At 36.7% G+C, this 14,808-nt stretch overlaps 1 protein-coding gene across 2 annotated transcripts in view; it reads left to right on the top strand.

Moving 5' to 3' along the window:
- Positions 1–14,808, top strand: part of LOC126322385 (intraflagellar transport protein 80 homolog) — a 421,167-nt gene that overhangs the window by 221,230 nt on the left and 185,129 nt on the right. For both annotated transcript variants that reach the window (XR_007558988.1, XM_049994301.1), the window contains exon 10: positions 9,538–9,735. Coding sequence is in view for 1 of the 2 variants with exons in the window: in XM_049994301.1 (XP_049850258.1) it covers positions 9,538–9,735 (198 nt within the window). In the remaining variant the exon portion in view is untranslated. The remainder of the gene's footprint in view (positions 1–9,537; positions 9,736–14,808) is intronic.

The following is a 14,808-nucleotide window of genomic DNA, read 5'->3' as shown; positions in this document are numbered from 1 at the left end:
AGAAATTATTCAGGTATTGAAGGGAGACGAAAATTTAATAGTCATGGGTGACTGGAATTCGTCAGTAGGAAAAGGGAGAGGAGGAGACACAGTAGGTGATTATGGATTGGGGCTAAGAAATGAAAGAGGAAGCCTTCTGGTAGACTTTTGCACAGAGCATAACTTAATCATAGCTAACACTTGGTTCAAGAATCATAAAAGAAGGTTGTATACATGGAAGAATCCTGGAGATACTAAAAGGTATCAGATAGATTATATAATGGTAAGACAGAGATTTAGGAATCAGGTTTTAAATTGTAGGACATTTCCAGGGGCATATGTGGACTCTGACCACAATCTATTGGTTATGACCTGTAGGTTAAAACTGAAGAAACTGCAAAAAGGTGGGAACTTAAGGACATGGGATCTGGATAAGCTGAAAGAACCAGAGGTTGTACACAGTTTCAAAGAGAGCATAAGGGAACAATTGACAGCAATGGGGGAAAGACACACAGTAGAAGAAGAATGGGTAGCACTGAGGGATGAAGTAGTGAAGGCAGCAGAGGATAAAGTAGGTAAAAAGACGAGGGCTGCTAGAAATCCTTGGGTAACAGAAGAAATATTGAATTTAATTGATGAAAGGAGAAAATATAAAAATGCATTAAATGAAGCAGGCAAAAAGGAATACAAACATCTAAAAAATGAGATCGACAGGAAGTGCAAAATGCCTAAGCAGGGATGGCTAGAGGACAAATGTAAGGATGTAGAAGCTTATCTCACTAGAGGTAAGATAGATACTGACTACAGGAAAATTAAAGAGACCTTTGGAGAGAAGAGAACCACGTGTATGAATATCAAGAGCTCAGATGGCAACCCAGTTCTAAGCAAAGAAGGGTAAGCAGAAAGGTGGAAGGAGTATATAGAGGGTCTATCCAAGGGTGATGTACTTGAGGACAATATTATGGAAATGGAAGAGGATGTAGATGAAGATGAAATGGGAGGTAAAATACTGCGTGAAGAGTTTGACAGAGCACTGAAAGACCTGAGTCGAAACAAGGCCCCCGGAGTAGACAACATTCCATTAGAACTACTGACGGCCTTGGGAGAGCCAGTCATGACAAAACTCTACCAGCTGGTGAGCAAGATGTATGAGACAGCTGAAATACCCTCAGACTTCAAGAAGAATATAATCATTCCAATCCCAAAGAAAGCAGGTGCTGACAGATGTGAAAATTACCGAACTATCAGTTTAATAAGTCACAGCTGCAAAATACTAACGCGAATTCTTTACAGACGAATGGAAAAACTGGTAGATGCGGACCTCAGGGAGGATCAGTTTGGATTCTGTAGAAATGTTGGAACACGTGAGGCAATACTGACCTTACGACTTATTTTAGAAGAAAGATTAAGAAAGGGCAAACCTACGTTTCTAGCATTTGTAGACTTAGAGAAAGCTTTTGACAATGTTGACTGGAATACTCTCTTTCAAATTCTGAAGGTGGCAGGGGTAAAATACAGGGAGCGAAAGGCTATTTACAATTTGTACAGAAACCAGATGGCAGTTATTAGAGTCGAGGGGCATGAAAGGGAAGCAGTGGTTGGGAAAGGAGTGAGACAGGGTCGTAGCCTCTCCCCGATGTTATTCAATCTGTATATCGAGCAAGCACTAAAGGAAACAAAAGAAAAATTTGGAGTAGGTATTAAAATTCATGGAGAAGAAGTAAAAACTTTGAGGTTCACCGATGATATTGTAATTCTGTCAGAGACGGCAAAGGACTTGGAAGAGCAGTTGAACGGTTTGCAAGTTTCTTTATACCTATATCTCCTACATCTGACACCATTCTCACTGACAGACTTGTTTAGCCACTTAACAGTTCTGTGGTATGCCCTTCCCAACTGAATTTATTATCAAGTTGTAATCCCAGAAATTTAACACTGTCAGCCTCTTCAATCTGAATGTCTTCATATGTTACACACATGCTGAAAGGAAATCTCTTACAGGTTCTGAACTGCTTATAGTGAGTCTTTTCAAAGTTTAATGAGAGTGAATTAGTTTTAAACCATTTATTGACGTCAGTGAAAATTTGATTAGCAGCCATTTCTAAATCCATACTTGACTTGCTACTTATTGCAGTGTTTGTATCATCTGCAAACAAAACAAACTTAGCGTCTGGCAATGTAACAGACAAGAGGTCATTAATGTAAACAAAAGAAAGCAATGGAACCATGAAGAACACCACATGTAATTAATTCCCAATCAGATGAAGACTGACTGCTTACTGCACAGGTATTTTGCAACAATGCCCTTTGTTTCCTGTTAGTCAGATAAGACTCAAAACATTTCACAGCAGTGCCAGTAACGCCATAATATTCTGATTTACTTAAGAGTATGGTGTGGTTCACACAGTCAAAGCCTTTTGACAGGTCACAGAAAATGCCAGTAGCCTCTAATTTATTATCCAATGAATTAAATACATTCTCACTGTAAGTGTAACTAGCTTCCTCTATATCAGAATTCTTAAGAAATCCAAACTGTGGCTTGGACAATATATTATTTGCAGTCAGATGCTTAAAGAGACACTTGAACACAACCTTTTCAGATATTTTTGAGAAAGCTGACAAAAGTGAAATTGGTCAATAGTTTGATGACATCTCTTTATCCTCCTTCTTGTAAAGAGGCCTAACTTCAGTTTATTTTAGCCAGTCTGGAAATGTTCTGCTGATAAGAGATTGATTCTTTATAAAGCACCCAGTGAGAACTTAGTAAGAAAATGACTTATCAATAATATTGGAGTCTCAAGTGATTTGGTAAAGGAATTTCAACTAGGAAGTGGCCTAAATTTATAAAAACAATTTCTAAAGTTAGAACTTGATGGAGATGTTCATCCAATTTATTTTTTATGGGTTTTTTGTGGGTCATGATCTAATAAATGGGAGTATCATAAGAAAGGACATTTTGCACTTAATTATTTAGTAAGGAACACAGCAGTCTGGGGAACTCCTCATTCAGAACATTTTAAATCTTGTGTCAATTTTCAGGAAAAATTCAGAAGGAAATGCTAGTCCTCCAGCACACAGGAAAAGCTGACTTTAGAATTACTAGACCCAAAATGTTATAGTAGTTCTTGCGGATCTACAAAAAATACTAAGTGGCATCTGACTTGATTTAAATATCTGGATAACCCATTAGAAGAACCACATTTTGTGAAAATATTGGTACGTAGATTACCGCAGTATGTAAGGAAGGAAATTTTCGGATAGAGGGTGGACAAGAGTAAGGAATTTGCTGACCATCATTTTAGGGCTATATACTTTATATACAGAACGTCCAAATATAAAACTGTGGAAATAATGAGGCAGAGGGTATTTTTCTGATCAGTTCACAAAGAAAAGAAAAACTAACTTAAAGCAAAATAGCAATTGCAGTCATTTGAAATACAGGGGAAAGAATAATATACAGTTGCAGGTGTTTGTACCAAACACAATTAACAGTCTTGTGGGAAACACAATACCTTAAATGGGTCTGTGTCAAATAATGGAGTAATTAAGGGAAATGGAAAATGTGGAAAGTCTTGGGACAGAGGCCAGGATACAATAGAACCATAGGTCCATATATAGAAAAATTTATTTCTTGTACACATACGATACCTATGTGAGAGGGGTGGTTGTACAAGGAGGAAGAAAAGGAAGAAAGTAGGTCAAAACCCATAATAGTTGGTGAAATATGCGACAGAAAAGTGGATATTTATACAAATTCTGGTAGTGAAATTTGACTAAACTCACAAGATTTTTTACAAGCAATGAAAAAAAAATTACTTGTGTGACATTCTACCTATCACCAGTGTATGCATCATAGAGATTACGGGAAGCTATGTTATGTTAATCAGGCAAGAAATGCATTTACCTACAGCTGTAGGAAATGCAAAGTTTCCTTTTGCAACAATATAGTTGTGCAACACAGGGTTTCAGCTGTGGCAGCTATGAAGTTGAACTACCATTCAGACCTTAACATGAGCAAAGAACTTTGAGTGGCTGTTTCTGCAATTACATCATGTCTTGAGAAACTTTCTTCTCAAAAGCAAGCTCATCCATCACACAAAAATTTTGTAATTTAAATTTTTAATGCTCTTGTAAGCCTTGTTTGCTGAATTATAAATGTTGTTCATTTCATTTTCTTAAATGACTGTAAATGTGTTAAGGATAAATAATTTATTCAGTATTTTAATTATAATAAGTCATGGAGTTTTGGTTTCTGCTGCATAAAATCTTGTAAACTGAATTTGGTAAATAAGGCAGAAAAATATTTTCAAAAAATGACTGTTTTTATTACTAAAATGGGCTGAGAGGGTGGGTAGTCAGAGGAAAAATGTTTGAGAACGACTGACCTCTACTGAACATCTATCCTATGATGTACAAGACCTGTAAATTAGAAACTGATTATTAAGAATATGGAGTTGTTTTGGAATTGTTTGAAGGGGAATGGAACCTTTCTGTAAGGAAAAGCCTTAATAAGCATGAGTTAAATTACAGTGCTATGGAAAAGGAACTACTAGCTCTCAATTTTTTAAGAACTCCAAATGGAAATTAATTACATGAAGAGTAATCAGAACTATGTTTCCAATGCATTGTCAAGATGTCCTTTAGCTGTGAATGAAAAAAGAGAGACTAAGATAGCCTGGTGTCAATTTTGCAATCAGTTTCCAAAACTTAAATTATACTGTTAGAACCCTATCTTTAAATACAAAGCAGAAAATAAAAATAAATAAACATTTTTGCATTTAATTTCAGTAGTGAAAACAGATGTTTTTATCATGTAAGGAGGCATTGTGGTCAATAGTTGATAGTATCTTGTTCTGGATATTAAATGCTATGCCATCTGGTTGAAAGTTATACATAGGTTCCGCAGAGTGTTGAAGAAGACCTAATATGGTTTATCCATATGGGTCATGGACATTTCGGTATACTTAAGTGCATAAAGAAAAAATTTATTACTTCATGAAGCTGTAAAACTACTATGATCTTTGGACTATGGCAGAAGTTTAAAGGTGGTAACAGACATTTACATTATTGTAAAGTATATCCACAAATACCAGAAGGATTGCACAATTTAGCCACTGCCGATTTTTTTTTTTTTTTTTTTTTTTTTTTTTTTTTTTTGGTACAGTTACCTTCAGGTTGAAGAGGGGTCACTTACATCTTCGTACTAATAGAATGTTGGTCAGAGTACATAAAAGCTTTTCCTATCAAACAAGCAAATGGGCCTCTATGATCTTTATCTCTTTGATCCTACAAAGCCATTCTTAATTTTCCTTTCTTACTTCTTTTGCAGGAATACCTATTCTATCACCCTCTTTCCACATTTATATATTTCCCTCGTTGAAACTCTTGTCTTGTGCAGTTCAAATGGTGATATTTACAACCCACTAACGAGGACTGCATGGGGAAGTAACACATGTACAATGACCAAATATATTCACTGTTAAGTAAGACAGATTATATGTCTGATGTTAAAATACACATTAGGCATGTCATGTAAACAGGGGGAAATGGTGGGAAAGGAAACCATTCCCTAAGTGAAATACGACATAGTAACATGCAATCAGAAACCAGTAGTTTGGTGAGTCAGTTCTTTTGTTGCCATAATTAAGGTTATAGTTATCTCTGGTGAAAGAGCACAAATGAATTGTGTAACAGGTGCTCCGCAAAAATAATACAAAAGAGTCGAACAATCTCTGATGAGAGAGTGCACTACTGAATAAAGGATGTAAGTAAATGAAATAGGAAGGCTAGAGTTAGTAATATATTACATTGAGAGCTGTAAAAGTGAATGATTGATTAGTGATTAAGTAGATGTGTCTTATTTTATTAAAAAAAATAGGAAAGCTTAAATAGAGATTATGAACTGACTTAAAATTATTCTCAGCATATGTCAATATAGTCAGCATTTGTCTAAAGAAATGAAGAAAAAATGTATGTTTCACATATGTAAACACTCTGAACTGCATTTTTGCATTGTTTTTTGTGGGGATGGAATGTGACTGCCTTGATAATAAAGAATAAAGATAAACTTTTTTACTCTAGTAGCAATGAACAGATCCCTGCCAAACAGTCATTGTCCACAAGTATTTATTGGAAAGTTAAGACTACTTGTAGAAGCATGCATGTACAAACACTGAAGGAATAACATGAGAGAAGGTTTATTATTAGATGATTTAATAAACATATTTAAATTATGGCATTGCAAGAATGAATGGATAGAGCTGATATGCTGTGGAGAAACTTTGTTGTTGGACTGTACAAAGATAAGGGTCTGTGAATTTGCACATTGCTAAAGATTTTGTACATATGTGGGCAACACACATTGAAAACATTTACACAGTGTCTGCCTGCTGTAGAAGAAGGTGTAAGTGCAGCTCTTACAGAGTTAGACTGTTGAAATGTCTCCAAAATAGTTAAAAGCTTATCTGGGCATTGATGATTTCCACACATGGTTGACTTACCACAGATCTCATGTTTGAAACTGCAGAAAGTGGTGTCGATTAAAATGTCAGCAGCATGTGATCCTTATGGTTGTACGTGGGAGGGAAGAAGGTTGTTACATATGCCTTGTGACGAAAATGTACAGGAGGGCGAGTGGTCAGGACTTATGAGTGGGCATCCAGGGCTGCCATTAAATGACAGAACAGGAAATAAGGTAAAATAAAGAGAATATATTTAAATGTACAGTATACAAGGGGCACACCTAGGTTCAGAAGTTACCAGGTTTATGCCAGTCTAGGAGGTCGAACAACTAATTGAAGTGGGCAACAGAAGCGAAGGCAGTTCATGTTAATTGATGTCAATGGGTGGTCATGGAATACAGAGCCAGAGGCTCTGCCTCCCAAGAAAGACATCTGTTGAGCTCAAAGTCTGGATCACAAGAGAGGGAAGCAACTGTGTTCTCCACTGCAGAATCCTCCAGTCCCACACACGTGACCTGTATCCAACGTATGCTATTGACTAAAACTAATGATGTGAATTCACTAGTGAGTTCAGATGAGGGTTTAAGGCAGCTCTTCTCAGCAGCTTTAACTGGACAGAACTGTCTCGGTTCTGAAAGACAGGCAACTTGTGTCATGTAGGCACAACCGAAGGTGCTCTGGGAGAAAACTTGTAAACATATTGCTACACTGGCTGCCATCCTGTACAATGGCAAACATGAACCTAAACATTTTCTATCTTAATAGATTTGAGGAATTAATTCTGTTCTGATCAATCAATTAAAAGCAAAGTAAATGCAGTTGTCTTTGAGTAAGAGCCTGTAATACTGATATAGCTTGATCAAACAGCACAAATATCTCTCATTTTCTTATCTACAAAAAGGAAATAATGCACATGTAGAATAATTGGATGATGGTATGAAAGGGAATCCAATACAAATAAAATGCAAAATGGGAAGGTCAGTTACTACATTATAGCATGTGATGAACAAAAGTATGGTTGAATAGACATTCACTAGAATTTTAACCAAAGTATGTTAAGCATGAAATGAGGTGGTCAAGGAGGTATTCTGTCTTTTATCCAAGCAAGCTAAATTACGTGATAAACATTTTTCCTTAATTGAAAATGCAAAGGGGAGAGCTAAGAAATCAAATTTTGAAACAAGTAGGTATGTGTAATAAATGATGAGTCAAGGCATATATTACAACAGAAAGAAATCGTAAAAGTGATGGTGATTTTTGTAATATGTACAGATAAATAAGAAGGGCCCCTGTGGATGATACCTTTCACGTTCATCCTGAGAAATCTAATATTATTAACTACAAGGACTGAAAGAAAAAAAAAATGTTTTTACATGTTTCGGTTTGGTTTTAAGGGACTTCAACTGCAACTACTAATAATGGTAATAACTGAATGAAAGTTAAAACTGTTTTTATTTGATGAACAATTTTTAATGTTATAATATGTTTGTAATTAGTCAAGTAAATGTGTTACATGACATATTTCATCTCAGTGGGGACATTGTTGGTGTAACATGTTGATTCTGTGAAATAAAATGGTATTCCACAGTTTGTACATTGTTATTCCACAGAACCGACATGTTACACTTCTAACCATGTAGGCCAAAGAAAGATTTTCATGGAAACCATAAACATTATGTGGATACTCTGGTTTGCTATACTGGTAAGTGCAGATTCGGTGTAAAAGGTGTGAGCTCAGAACACTGATAAGGCATTTGAGTGTTCTGAGCTCTTGTGAACATCCACTTATGCTTTAGCATCATGGCTTGGTGATGCCTTGGAAGCCACAGAGGAAAGGTGTGGGCGATAATGTCAATAACAGAACAGTTGAAGGTGACAGTTGGGAACGCACATTCTGTAATGTCAAATCAGTACAGCAATATGTGTAATAATCTATTTGTGAGCTACAAATTGTGTCAGATCTGTATCAACCACAATTTTAAATGAAATTGTATGGAAGAAACGGAGCAGAATGCAAACTTGTAAACAAAATTAAATGACATTTGATTCCCTGTGTGGTTTATTTTCTTTGATGGCTCCTTAACATCTTACATGTCAATTATGTTTCTTATTTACTCAGTCAGCTTCACATTTTGCATTATGAGGTTCTCTGGACAATCGTTCAGTGGACACAATCAGTAATGTTTATTATATATTCAAATAAATGTTTTCATTAGCAGTTCTTTATGTTCACAATGCCCTCAAACAACATATCTATTTTGATTCCCACTGACAGTGATTTGCGGTAAGTAGGGACTACATACTAATGAATGTGAAATAAATATAAAAAGAAAGTAATAGTAATTTACTGTTGTTTGAAAATGAAACATTTGTCTTTGGAAATCAAAGATGATGATCTGTAACATGAGAAATTTGACAGGCAGGAAACTATTAAACAAATAGTGTTAATATAGACAGATAAAGAATGAAAGCTGCAAAGACAGTACACTAGAAGAAGAGAACTGATGTGATTGGTTGGATGACAAGGGCGGGCCTTGTGAGAGATATGAACTGCAGATGAAATATGTTTTGAATATGTAACACAAATGACTCAGCACACCATTTGAATCAAACTCACAAATGAAGAGTGAAGGAGAATGGGAAGCGACAATGTATCATATGGAACCATTTAAAAACTGATGTCTGAAAAAAAATTCTATCTCTATATTCATGTTTATCTCTTTTGCCATTTCCTTGCCTCTTCTTCTCAACTCAAAACCTGTTACCGATTTTTTGATGTTAGTACAATACAGTATGTAATGGTGGTAGTTGTACAAATGCCTTGTTATATTTGTTTTGAATTATATTCTTCTGTTTCCGGTGAGGGCCAAAGGTTCAAAGTGCATTTCCCAAGTTGTGAATGCTACAGTTTGTGTAGCTCATTTTGATGTTTGAAATTTCTTTCTGTTCCATTATTATTCTAGTTTCAGAATTTTACACTTGTATTACAAGATAAAGGCTGATATATATTGTTTACAGCAGTGTCCTGCTTTGTTATAACTTATGCATTTCCAGTATCCAAGTACATTAATCACAATTTAATGATTCTCTTTTACAGTTTTGCATCTTTTTGAAATAGGAAGTACTCGTTCTATAGCAGAACTTCCAACTATTTCACATAGCATGAGTGTCATGGAGATTGCCTTGAATCAAGCGGGATCTTCACTGATGAGACAGCTTGCCATTATTGACAAAAATCGTGATTTGTATGTGTCAACCATAAGAGGAATGGCAACACGGAAACTAAGAAAACTTGGTAAATACACTTCTAGTTTTGGAGATTATTAAACCTATTGTAATTTTACACAATGAATACATCAAATACTACAGCAAAGGCTACATGAGTCATTACTACATTAGGAATATATTTGTAAGCAGTGTTCACATAACTAAATTTGGAATAAGATAAAAACAAAGGACTTGCAGCAATAGGCCATTGCCAAAAACACAAGAACTGAAAATGAGAAACAACAATGGCCAGATACAGTAGAAATATACATATACATGGCATATGTTTAAATGAAGTTTCTGTTCAGTGCACAAAAGAGCTGCTACTTTCAATATAGTCAATGATTTTAGAATTTTTGCATCTCATTTTCTATTTGCTTATGGTGACAGTCATTAACTACAGTATTAATAGAGCTTAAACTTCCTGGCAGACTAAAACTGTGTGCCCGACCGAGACTCGAATGCGGGACCTTTGCCTTTCACGGGCAAGTGCTCTACCATCTGAGCCACCGAAGCACGACTCACGCCCAGTACTCACAGCATTATTTCTGCCAGTATCTCGTCTCCTACCTTCCAAACTTTACAGAAGCTCTCCTGTGAAACATGCAGAACTAGCACTCCTGAAAGAAAGGATATTGAGGAGACATGGCTTAGCCACAGCCTGGAGGATGTTTCCAGAATGAGATTTTTACTCTGCAGTGGAGTGTGCGCTGATATGAAACTGGCAGAAGTAAAGCTGTGAGTACCGGGCGTGAGTCGTACTTCGGTAGCTCAGATGGTAGAGCCCTTGCCCGCGAAAGACAAAGGTCCTGAGTTCGAGTCTCGGTCGGGCACACAGTTTTAATCTCCCAGGAAGTTTCATATCAGCACACACTGCGCTGCAGAGTGAAAGTCTCATTCTGATTAACAGAGCTACTTATAAAAATGTTGAATAGAAAATGGAGCAGTTTGGCAATGGTGGCATAACTACTACTGTGTTAATGTATTGTTTGACTCCAATGGTTGGCAATTGCTGATGTACATAGACTATAGTTATCCAGTTTTCTGACTTCTGCCAATTGAGGACAGAGCACTTGATGTGGTAACAAAAAGTGTGCAAATAACATGCTTACTGAGCATGAAAATGTAAACAAGTTCAGCGTAGCTGGAAGTCATACATATTTGAAATTTTTATTGAATCTCAGGAGACAATATGTAACTAACTTAGGAAATTAAAAGCAACTTTAGTAAATGAAGAAAATTTTTAGAAAAACTTGAGGGAAAGGACAAGTATGCAAAATAAAATAAACATTACAAAATGTTGAAACAATGGTAGGTAGAGCTACATCAACCAAGAAACAAATGCTGCAGAAAGATGGCATGTACCATAAACAACTCGCACCACTATACAACCAATAAGACCAACATGTGAACCATGTGAAGAATGAAAATATCAGGGTGGTACCTATATCTGTAGCATTTCCAATAGGATTGAATGTATTCTGCAGAAATTCGGTGTTAAGTGTGTTTCTCAAACACCAAGATAATGGCCCTTTTAGGATCTGTAAAAATGATTTTGGTTTGCGTAAGTGCAGTGTCTACTGTATCTCATACAGTTGTGGCATGTCATATATTGCTCAGACCATTATGACCAATGAAGACAAGTGTGCAAAGCAAAAAAATTGTCTCATGTGCATACAACAACTGAGCTGACCTATTGCTGGACATTGTCATAGTCCCAGTCTTCCTACAGAATATAATACAGAGATTATGGCATGCCTTCCAGCTATTGGGCTGATGTTATTAAGGAAGTAGGTGAGATTATATTAGCAAGTGGCCTTATAAACAGAGATGGAGGATTTTTCTTGAATTCTGCATGGAATCCTGCTCTCTTCCTGGTGAGACAGCAGAGAAACAGAGTTAATGCTACTTGCTCATCTCTTGGTATTTACTATTCCCTGTTGATAAATTCAGATCTTGGTCAGCTTTGGTTTTGTGGTGGCATGATCTGTTTACAGTTTGTGTGCTGTCTTTCTGCTTATGCTGTTTAATGGCTCTTGGTCAGTGCACTCTTGCCTGCTGAAAGTTTAAATTTCCGTACCAGCACTCTCCCGCTGCATTTGTGCCTTGAAACTGATGGGGTGTTCACCTGTCAGAATATTAGTTGTTGTTGAAAGCATTGCACCTGCATTCCTGTAAGCTGTTAAAATTTTTTAATTTGATGAAAAAAGGAGAAAAAGGAAAAAATATTGTGGAAGAGAATGGAGAACATCTCTAGACTTCAGAAGTTCCTGTATTAGCTTACAGGAACCAAATAATACAGGACCTACAAACATGGGGAATATTCTAAGTGTTGTACTAGTGTGTTGTGAGCAATCCCTTTTGTTGACCGATTGCAGTTTTCTACTATCCTACCAATTAACTGAAGTGTGCCATCTGCTTTAGCTCTAAAAATGCAGCTATCTGACAGCCTTCATCTATAGCTTCAGGGTGTTATTTGAGAAAAGCATGAAATGCATAAATAGCCTGAATGGAATTCCAATGGGCCCTGGAGCCTTATTTTTATTTATTTTTTATTTTTATTTATTTATTTATTTATTTATTTATTTATTTTTTCAATTTTAGCTGTTTCTCTGTGCCATTGATATTAGTGCAGCCCATTCTTGAGTACTGCTTGAGTGTTTGGGATCTCCACCAGGCTGGATGAAAGGAAGACATTAAAGCAATTCAGAAGAGGGCTGCTATATTTGTTACCAGTAGATTCAGTCAACATGCCACAGATGCTTCGGGAACTCAAATTGCAGTCATGGAGGGAAGTTGATTTTCTTTTCAATGAAAACTATTGAGAAAATTTAGAGAACTGGCATTTGCAACAGACTGCAAAACGATTGTACTGCCGCTAACAATCATTTCACATAAGCGCCAAGAAGATAAGAGGAATTATGTCTCTTATTATATAGATAATCATTTTTCCCTTGCTCTATTTGCAAGTGGAACTGGAAAGGAAGTGATTGATGGTGGTACAGAGTACCCTCCACCACCATAAACCACACATGGCTTGCCGAGTATAGATGTAGATGTTGACATTAAGATCTATATCATTCATGTCTGAGGTCATTTGAGAATTAAACTGGGTGAGTACTCCTTTGTAAAGGAACTTTTGTAAACAGAGTTCAGCATTTCTACTTTTTCTCATCAGTCCACAATTTCAGGTCCTGTATCATGCCTTTACATAATCCAAGAATTTCTTTGGGTTCTGGGAGAGATCTTTTGATAATAATCTGCTTCATTAGGTGTTGAAGGCAACATGCTTTTGTCTGTCTATATCCCAATGCTTCCTTGTCTTTATTTCATTAGAAGTTTCTTTACAATGAGTGTGTTCCACAGAAAATCCCATCATGAACTGCTCTACCAGCTATATACTTATCCAGTGCTTGGCCAGCTAGTCTTGTAAACTGTAGCCACATTGCTTCTACAAGCTTCTGTCCTGAGTTAATTGTTTCAAGTTCCTTGTAAGGATAAGATACTAATGCCCTTTTAATAATTTATGGAATGTTCTGGTTGAAAATTGTGAATTACTTATGAATAAAGGAGATGGATCACTCAAAGTCAGAAGCAATGCATGGTTGGCTGGCACACAAAGAAAAGTTATGGAGCTTGGCTAGCTTTCAGATTGCACTTCCTTTTTCTGGCTGTAGAAAAAGTATGCACATAAACACACATACACTCACTCACATGCACATAGCTATCTCCCTACATTGTTCTCAGTCGAAAAAGTACAATGTACGAAGAGAGGTGTGCACATTTGTGTGTGTGTGTGTGTGTGTGTGTGTGTGTGTGTGTGTGTGTGTGTGTGTGTCTTTTTGCTACAGCCAGAAAAAGGAAGTGCATTTCAAAAGATAGCCAAGCTCCATACCATTTGTATGCCTTTCAGTGACTCATCCCCTTTATTCCTAAATAATTACTAATGCCTCTTTATTTAATTTACTGAATATATCAATCTTTTAACTTGTATTAGCAGCCATTTAGATTTCGGTAATCATTGTTGGTACCAGTGCCTTGTGGTTAGCAATAGTCAGACCTGAAGACCAAAAGTCATGGGATCAAATTTCAGTCAGAGCAAGGAATATATCAGTCTACCTGTAACCACAAGTTACACATGACCAAAAGTCATGGGATCAAATTTCAGTCAGAGCAAGGAATATATCAGTCTACCTGTAACATAGTTTTCACATCTCAGTGATGTGAAGATTCACCAAGAACACCACGTGGTTTGGACCCCATGTTAAACTGTGATCCTCTCCATGATGGGATTCCTGGGGTAGGTCAGCGACATGCAAGTCACCGCAGCGGTGTCTAATTGCAAAACTTGCACCTGTCTGTTGGTACCAGTTTCAATGTGGACATCCTAAAAGAGGTCAGTTCTATTTGTTGCCATTGGATCCAATATATTTCCATTATGAATGAGCAGCCAAACTGTCTCTTCCAGGTAGCTTTCAGGAACAAACCTGTATTAATCACAATCAATGGCTGATGATTGAAGTGTACTCCAAAGATGACAATGTGAATGTGTAACATATATCTTAGTAAGCTGATGATTTCTCTAAACTTCTCAGTTACTTCTGAGGGTGAATCTGCTGGTCAATAGAAAGACCAATCACTCATACTGAGTCTTGCTCAATCTCACATGCCTCCTCAATTTATAAGGTGGAATTGAGTTTCCTGTCTACTATGACAAATATGATGTGTCTGTTTTCTATTTGCCTATCCTTTGGTTGTACACTTATATTTTACCCCAAAATCTCACTGCTATCAATTTCAGAGTTTAATATTTTCTGTACTTAGTATTAAGGGAGCTCCTTTAATTTCTGGGAACACTTCAAACTCTGGCATTATGCTCAGAGTGCTTTGACAATTGAGCATTAGTATATTAACACACTTGCCTGTGTGGAGCATTTCTTTGCTTCTCACACTGATATGCTGTGATCATCTCCAACTATTGTTACCTTGACTGAACAAAGTGTCACCTAACCTTAAATAACTGTGTACACACAACCCACTTAAATACCTGGATAGTAGCCTCTGATTGATGCGTAGTGAACGCCTGACCCAATGAGGGGGA

This window comes from Schistocerca gregaria, chromosome 2 (genome assembly GCF_023897955.1).
Source record: "Schistocerca gregaria isolate iqSchGreg1 chromosome 2, iqSchGreg1.2, whole genome shotgun sequence".
Classification (NCBI taxonomy): Eukaryota; Metazoa; Arthropoda; class Insecta; order Orthoptera; family Acrididae; genus Schistocerca; species Schistocerca gregaria.
This window is presented reverse-complemented; position numbering and strand designations above follow the sequence as displayed.